This window comes from Mustela nigripes, chromosome X, assembly GCF_022355385.1.
Source record: "Mustela nigripes isolate SB6536 chromosome X, MUSNIG.SB6536, whole genome shotgun sequence".
NCBI classification, from domain to species: Eukaryota; Metazoa; Chordata; class Mammalia; order Carnivora; family Mustelidae; genus Mustela; species Mustela nigripes.
The window spans coordinates 62,890,329-62,899,162 of record NC_081575.1 but is presented as its reverse complement, the minus strand read 5'-3'; the positions used below and the strand labels follow the sequence as shown (position 1 = coordinate 62,899,162).

General features: G+C 39.0%; 1 protein-coding gene across 2 annotated transcripts in view; it reads right to left on the bottom strand.

Moving 5' to 3' along the window:
* TAF9B (TATA-box binding protein associated factor 9b) overlaps positions 1 to 4,330 on the bottom strand; it is a 9,738-nt gene extending 5,408 nt beyond the window's left edge. The window contains exons 1-6 of one of the 2 annotated variants that reach the window (XM_059385719.1): positions 4,304 to 4,330; positions 2,908 to 3,024; positions 2,193 to 2,274; positions 1,752 to 1,888; positions 1,541 to 1,675; positions 444 to 519 (exon numbers count right to left, since the gene is read on the bottom strand). In XM_059385719.1, the coding sequence (XP_059241702.1) occupies positions 444 to 519; positions 1,541 to 1,675; positions 1,752 to 1,888; positions 2,193 to 2,274; positions 2,908 to 3,024; positions 4,304 to 4,330 (574 nt within the window). The remainder of the gene's footprint in view (positions 1 to 443; positions 520 to 1,540; positions 1,676 to 1,751; positions 1,889 to 2,192; positions 2,275 to 2,907; positions 3,025 to 4,303) is intronic. The other variant, XM_059385718.1, reaches the window with a different exon arrangement.
* Positions 4,331 to 8,834: the final 4,504 nt, after the last annotated feature.

Here is an 8,834-nt window from a genome sequence, read left to right as displayed (position 1 = left end):
CTTTTGAAAAAATTAGTATTAAAAACTGATATTTTTCTTTGAAATACTTAAGCTTTTTGTACATTTTAAACTTTTTTTTGGTTGCATTCTCTTGCCAGCTTACTCAAATTAATTTCTCAAAACAAGCAGGCTATTGCCATGAGTGTTTGGAAACGATTTGTATAGAAGGCAGAAAAAAACACAGCTTAAACGGTTTTTGGTACCTAGTTTATACCAACAACAATGCTGGGTAATGTCTAATTCTGTACTCATTTGGGATAAGATACTCCTTGTGGCTTTCTAATAAAAATACATATTTATAGTTTTACTAGAGGACGAGTAAATGGATCAATGTCAACACACTTTTGGGAATTTCTGACTCAGCTTTTGACTTGGATTATAATTCAAAATCAAGTGCTGAAGCACTTCACCAGGCAGAAAAGGCATTTCCTTCTCTCACTTACCTACAGTAGGAGTGGAAGGTCTGCTACTAACAGCACCAACACTTAACCGCGGTACTAGTCTTCCCTGGTTAGGTCCCTAGGGGATTTAAAAAACTACTTTTAATGTTTAGATCTGACCCCTAAACTTAACAGGAATGAAGTTAAGATTGTTGATGTGAGTTATTAATGGATAACCCTTGGCAAGAATGTCCTGTTTTTGTTCCATTAGTGTTCTAAATCCAACATTTAAACTAGGGTCTTCACAAACATCTATATTTCTACAGAAACATGGATATGAGCACACAAACATAAAATTTTTTATAGTATTTAGGTTTAGGGTAGAGTCTTACTTGGGGATGATAGCTAATCTCCTTCATGATTTTTAATCTTAACTAGTTAATATCTTAACCTAAAAAGAAAGATACTCTCTTAGGGCAGAATGTCAGACAACAAAGGCAGCTAGCTGAATTTTGGGAAAACTTTTTCATTGGTGGGAGAGCCTTAGGTCATATTTCAGAAAGCGAGTCCAATTCCTCATGGTATACCATTTACTCTGTTACCAGGTGACACAAACAACTGAAAAATATATAAATACTGGGAGTTAAGTAAGATTGTGAAGTTCCTAATGACAGGTGCCAAGAGGTTATGATGGGTTTCTTGGGTCTGATGTACAGTGTGAATAAATGCTTGCTTGCAGCTCTTAGCCTTTTTCAATCAATGAAGCACTTTTTTATTAATATTTTTCTTTGTAATGTAACATTACAATGTTACTCCTAACAGGCACACAACATAAATACTGGGAGTTAATGAGACCTGGGAATCAGTCCCAGATTTGCCACTAATTCCATAGGTGAATTGAGGATTAGTTCCCTGATGGGAAAATTAATTGTTGAGTTAGATGAACACTAAAGTTCCTTTTCGCTCTAAAAATCTTGCACCTTGTATTTTAACAAAGTAGCTAATTGCAGACATGGTATTTTCAAGGCTATACATGTAAAAAATCCTAGTAAATCATCTGAGTCTTTAACCCACTAATCCATCTACAGGACTATGCATTTTACAAATTCCCCTAACACATATAACCTTTTAAAAAAACTAAGCTGACCAGAAATTCTTACCTTTTTAATTAAGGACTTCAGCCTGTAGTTTGGAGCTGTTAAGCAGTACCTGTCAGGTGGCAGTCTGGGTCCTGCATATGGCTTAATCAGTGGTAAAGGGGTTTGATTTTTCTGCCTTGCAATATCGAGTAAAAACTAAAAAAAAAAGTCCTTATTAGAACTACAATTTAAGAAATTTTATGTAAAATGAACTTCAAATAAGTTTGCTCACATCTCTTGGAGGAGGAGAAGTAAAAGATTGATCAGCCCGACACTGGATTGCCAGTCTCACATCATCTGCATCAACATTAGGTTTCTTAGCATGGCTTGAATAAATTTTTGCATCATCCAGAATTGTAGTCACATATCCTTTAAGAACAAAACACAATGAAGCATTAAAACAGCTTAATATTTAAGGTCACTTTTCTTAACGGGAGGTTCTACTGACTTCTAGAAAGTTTATGAATTTTGCTTCTAGTATCTAATTGTCCTATCTACATGGCCAATTTTAAACAGCATGGTATAAATAACACTGTCCCCTTAGCTTGAGCTCTCTTACTGCTTTAGGCTGCATTCTGTGATACTGTTCAAGCAATTTAGTTGAAAATGTTCTTAAGATAAAACAGTGTTTTCAAATTCACAAGTTAGGCAAATTTTTGTTTTGTTAACTTACGGAAAGCAAATTCCAACATTTGATTTATAACCCTTGGTTCATACTCCGTAATTCCCATATCCTTCAGGATTTGTGCCATCACCTGTGGATTCGAATAAAAACGCCAGATGCATAATCTAGGTACTGGAAATCAAGACTGGACCAAAGGTAGTATTTATGATAAAAGTTCTCCCTTCTCTGGGCTCCAGACTTTTACTCATATACTTTTCCTCTCCAGTGTCAGGGTCACACCAAAAGCCGTCCTAACTAACCTCTGCTGAAAACTTTATTTTTTGGCGGGGGGTGGGGGTAGGGTGGGGTGGGGCGGGGGCAGAGAGAACAAAAAGGCCCGGGTTGGCTTTCCCCAAGAAAAGAGAGGGGAGGCTACAGCTGGTTGTCATATTCCGATGCAGCGATGGGGGAAGCTCGCAGCAGAATACTAGGCGCGAGAGTCAGGGCTCTCAGACCTGGCGAGACGACAAAGCGTTTGGGGCCCAAGGCCCAGGAGACAAAGCTGGGTGGCTGGACTAAACACTCCCGCGGGCCTTAAGCCACCCCCTAAGCGGGTCTGCCGGGGTTGCGGGAGAAGTGCCCCGGGGTCTAGGGCACCCCCGTATCCCACTCCTTCTGGTCGCCCCGATTGGGCTGAAGCGGGCACGTGAGCCCGTCCTGAAGCCCTCCGCCAGACCCTAGCCGCGCCTAGCTTCCTGCCCTGCCTCTCATCCTTCGCACTTACCAAGGCATCTCTCGGAGCGTTCTTAGGAGGCGCCATCTTGCCGGACTCCATGTTATCCTGCCCCTCGTCATCCGGGGAGAGAGGGCTTCTCTCGGGCTCCTCGCTCAGGCTCCACCCCTGCAGGGTGTGGAAGGCGGGGTTACAGCGCCGGGCCAGCAGGCTGCTACTTTGAAGCTGCTACTCAACGGGGTGGAGTTTGAGGGTAGCAGGGCTATCAGTGAAGCGCGGGCTCAGGAGGATTGGAATGGACAGGTGAGTCTTCCCTGAGGAACTCTCGGCCAACACTTGGAAGAGCCAAGAAGCTCATTTTTCTAGAGTAGTTCTCCGGGAAAATGTACCAAATGGGTCACCTTTGTCTTTTCTGGGACCCCTCCTCACACCATCGCTGCTGCTACTCTGGCCCTTTCCATTTCCCTGCAATGCCCGCAGGGGCTCCCTCCACCTGCCCCTGTGATAGGGTGGGGGGGGGGGGGGGCACCCAGTTAAATTTGTCAGATCCACGACGAATACATTTTTCCTAAAGTCTATCTCTAGTATTACATGGGCTATACTTATCTACAAAATTATTTGTGGTTGATCTCACATTTAAGTTTAACTTGGCGTTCTGTATTTTTCTTCAATAATCTGGCAACTCTACCGTATAGCCTGCTCTCCACACAGCAGGCCTTTGGTCAGCTCTCATTATACTCGAAGCCCTGCTATCGCCTCCCATTTCATACTGATGAAAAGCTTAAAGCCTTTGTGGGCCTGCAAGATTCTCTGCTAGAGCCTCTCCAGCCTTGTCCCTTGGCCCTGAGTAGTTTCCTTTCTGTCCCTGCTGAGGCCCTCCAAGGGCTGTCACTTTGCCTCACAGATGCCCTCCTCTCCCCAGTCTCCACACAATAACCCGAGTGAACAACAACAACAACAACAAACGTACATCAGTTAAGCATCTCTGGCTCAAAGTGTCTCTTAAAGTATTCTTTCTTATTCCTCCACAATCCACCAATGCCCTAGTGTTCTCCATCCCAGGAAGAAGCTCTCTGAGCTACCCAGACCAGAAACAGCAGTTATCCATGTTATGCAGACCCCCTCCCCGCAATCCACACTTATTCTATAGCAGGTCTAATCAGAGCCACCTCCCAAAGTCGCTCCATGTCAGTCTGTTCCTCCACATCCTCATTCAGTGCTACCACGTGAACAGTCCAAACCAACAGCCATACTCATGCAAGACTATAGAAATAGGTCCTCGTAATAGGGCTAGCCTACATTCTTCACACAACCAAAGGGATCTCTTAGTCGTAAATCACATAATTACATTCCTTTCTTTAAAACCTTCTAATGGCTTCCTTCACAAAACAAATTTGTACTGATTTCAGGGGGTTAGCAGACCCTTCAGTTTTGGGCACCAGCTTACCTCATCAGGCTTATCTGAATCAGTCATCCACCAGGCAGCCATCTTCAATTTTGGGCAGCAGCCCCAAGAACCACGTGTTCTTTAACACATTGTTTCCATTGGGAACCCTGAACCCTGAACCTTCCTGTAAACACCTTTCTCAGCTCACTTTGAGCAATTACTGTGTAAGACTAATAATGATTTTCTCCCTTTGGACTAGGTAGTACATGCACAAGGTACAAAGTTCTAAAAAATACATTTAGAAAATAAGAAAAAGAAACCCCCTCTGGCTTATTCCACCCACTAATTTATCTTTCATAGAAGGCACCAAAGTTTACCAGTATCTTGTTTATGTAATTTACAAATACCACCTTTTTTATATTTTGTTCCCCCATCCAAATGGTACTATACTGTTGGGGTGACCAACCTTTAGAGTGCCAACAAAGGACACAGCTATAGTAGATGAAAAGACCTATAATATGTAATAAGTAATTGTGCAGAAGTGTTATTACTTTAAATAAAAATATGAAAATAAATGTTTACTTAAAACTGTGTTTTTCTGTATTATTTTTCTGTTACATGCTATTATTTAAACAAAACAGTAGGACTAGTTAACAGTTAAACAATTAGTATGAATAGTAGGACTAAGTACTTCGTACATTTCTATCCTGTTACAGCAATTTAGTTCTTGAATATTTAAATTTTATAATTTTAATGTATATTCTTAGTATATATAAACGTAAGACTTTTAAAAAGGAGAATGTAAATACAATATGTATGATGATTTAGACATATCTGTAGCCCATATTTAGTGAAAAATAACAACAAAATGTTTTTTTTTTTGACTCCATGGTACAGTAGGATATTTTTACTCTTTATGTTTCTTTTCCAGTAATATTTCTCTGAACTGCCTGCAGCCATTAGGACATCCTTGTTTTCTTTTATGTAGTGGTAAAACTGCATATAGTCTAACATAATATTCACTTTGATATGCATCTCTTATTGAGCCCACATTAGACTGATTCTTGGTGTCAGTCCAGTGTGGTGCCATAAACCTAAACGACCTTTCAAAAAAAAGTGTTTGAAAATGTAATATTCCTCAGCAGTACTTACTAGCAATAGCAGGTTTTTACATATGTAGGAGTTAGTTTTCAGTTCTCCAGAAATGTCTATTCACTTAGTACTAGAGGCTGGTCTTGGTAGACCAGCTATTTGTCAGTCAGTTAGGCCCTTTACATCTATACATTCATCCTATGGGCTGTCCATAACTAATATGTTCACCATTTTTTAACATTCCAAAGCACATTAGATGTCATCATAAATTAAACCTTTTTTTAACCCCCTCAGGGAAAAAGGTTTTCAAGCACAGAGGTAATTTCAACTTACAAATTTTTTTTTTTAAAGATTTTATTTATTTGTCAGAGACAGAGGGAGAGAGAGCGAGCGAGCACAGGCAGACAGATAGGCAGGCAGAGGCAGAGGGAGAAGCAGGCTCTCTGCCGAGCAAGGAGCCTGATGTGGGACTCGATCCCGGGACCCTGGGATCATGACCTGAGCCGAAGGCAGCTGCTTAACCAACTGAGCCACCCAGGCGTCCCTCAACTTACAAAATTGAAGTTAGATTCCAAGTAAGTTAAAATTTTAGTAAAGAAATGAGAGTCCTGTTGAACTTGAGTGCCTTTCTGGCGAGTTTTTGTTGTTGTTCTGAAGTAGTCTTATTTCCAAAAACTCAGTCTTTTTTTTTTTTTTTTCCTGTATGAGTTTGTTGTAGCCTACACATAACATCAGGCAGCTTGGACGCAGTTAGTTCTTTTCAAGTCTCCATATGGCCTCTGAATTCAAAGATTACCAAGCAGTTTTAGAGAGACAGCATATACATCTCTGTTTCTCTGTAATCCTTTCAACATTCTCATCCTCAGTAAATTAAAGGACATTTTCCTTGTCCCACATTTTGAAAGCAAGTTTACAGCAGGCCAACATTTTTAACACATTTTCTATGGCCAGTAACAATAATAAGCATCATGTAAGGCACATGTTTTATGGAGAGTATTCCTTCCATTTCAGTACAGTAAAAAAGTCTCATTAGGTGCTTTTATGTATTTTGAGAGAACTTAAAAGTGACAAAACATCATTATGAAAGCTTCAATAGCCCAGGTAAGAAATCATGTTCCTTTTTTTTTTTGTTCCTTTTTTTTAAAGCAGTATTGTGTACAAGATGTATGTACACTTAGCAGATAAGATCTTTTCATTTTCTTTGGTACAAAGTTTATAGACTGAATGGAATATGTCAAACTTTACATCTATGCTTGAATATAAACATAGATGAGAAAAATAGAGTTTGCAATTGGACAAGATATCAATATTCTTTTGGTTTGGGGCACCTAAGTGGCTCAGTCAGTTGAGCATCCGACTTTTGAGTTCAGCTTTGGCCCTGATTTTGGGGTTGTGAGATCAAGCCCTGCATTGGGCTCTCTGCATTGGATGGGGAGCCTGCTTAAGATTGTCTTTCTCCCTCTTCCTCTCTTCCTCCCCCCACCTAGAAATATTCTTTAGTTTTTTATAGTATTCTAAAAATTAAGGTATAGTTGACATACAGTATAAGTTTCAGGTACACAATGTAGTGATTAGATATTTTTATACATTATGAAATGATCAACATGACAAATCTAGTTACCATCTGTTACCATACATAGTTATTACAATGTTATTGGCTATATTCCCTATGCTGTACTTTACATCCCAGTTACTTATTTTGTGCTGGAAGTTTGTACCTCTTAATCTTCACCTATTTTACTCATCCCTCCCAATCCTTCCCCTTTGGCAACCACCAATTTGTTCTCTGTATTTATGAGTCTGTTTCTGTTTCTTTTTTTTAAAAAAATAATATATGTAAGGGCGCCTGTTTGGCTCAGTGGGTTAAGCCGCTGCCTTCGGCTCAGGTCATGATCTCAGGGTCCTGGGATTGAGTCCCGCATCGGGCTCTCTGCTCGGCAGGGAGCCTGCTTCCCTCTCTCTCTCTCTCTGCCTGCCTCTCAGTGTACTTGTGATTTCTCTCTGTCAAATAAATAAATAAAATCTTAAAAAAAAATAATATATGTAAGTGAAATTATATGGTAATTGTCTTTCTCTGTTTTAGTTTACTTAGCATAATACTCTATGTAAGTGAAATTATATGGTAATTGTCTTTCTCTGTCTTAGTTTACTTAGCATAATACTCTTTAGGTCTGTCCATGTTGTCACAAATGGCAAGACTTCACTCTTATTTATGGCTGAATAATAGTCTGTTGTGTATATATACACTACATCTTCTTTGTCCATTTATCTATTGATGAACATTAGATTGCTTCCATATCATGGCTACCATAAATAATGCTTCAATAAACATAGAGACACATACATCTTTTTGAATTAGTGTTTTTGTTTTCTTTGGATAAATACCCAGAAGTGGAATTGGTGGCTCATATGATATTTCTATGTTTAATTTTTTGAGGAAACTGTTTTCCCCTTGGTATATATTTTTTTAATATGATTGTTTTTTGCCACTGAGTTGTATGAATTCTTACCTTTTAAAGATTTATTTATTTCAGAGAGAAAGGGAAAGAAAATATCTCAAGCAGACTCCCCACTGAGTGCAGAGCCTGATGCAGGGCTCAATCTCATGACCTTGAGATCATGAGTTGAGCTGAAACCAAGAATTAGACACTTAACCAACTGCACCACCCAGGAGTCTTGGTTTGTATGAATTCTTTATAGATTTTGTATATCAACCCATTATCAGATATGTCATTGGCAGGTATCTTTTCCCATTTAGCAGATTGCCTTTGTTCTATTGATGGCTTCTTTTGCCATGCCAAAACTTTTTAGTTTGATCTAGTACCAGTTGTTTATTTTTGCTTTTTTTTTTTCACTTTGCCTGAAGAGATAGATCCAGAAAAATAATGCCAAGACTAATGTCCAAGAGTTTACTGCCTGTATTTTATTTTAGGAGTTTATGGTTTCAAGTTCTTTAATCTATTTTGTTTATATTTGTATATGGTGTAAAAAGTGGTCTACTTTCATTCTTTTGCCTGTTGTTGTCTGGTTTTCTCAACACCATTTATTGAAAAGAGATGGTCTTTTCCCTACTGTAAATTCTTGCCTCTTTTGTCATTGAATTTTGACCATAAGTGGGTCTTTTCTTGGGTTCTCTATTTTACTTCATTGATCCATGTATCTGTTTTTGTGCCAGTGTCATACTGTTTTGAATACTATAAGCTTTGTAGTATAGTTTGAAATCTGGGAGCTTGATACATCCAGCTTTGTCGCCCCACCCCATGTCAAGATTGCTTTGGCTCTTCGGGGTCTTTTGTGGTTACATACAAATATTAGGATGATTTGCTCTAGCTCTGTGAAAAATTCTCTTGTTATTTTGATAGGGATTGCATTAGATCTGTAGATTGCTTTGGGTAGTATGGACATTTTAACAATAATGGTTCTTCCAGTTCATGAGCATTCTTTTTATTGTCATCAATTTCTTTTATCAATGTTTTACCTCTTTCATCTCTTTGGTTAT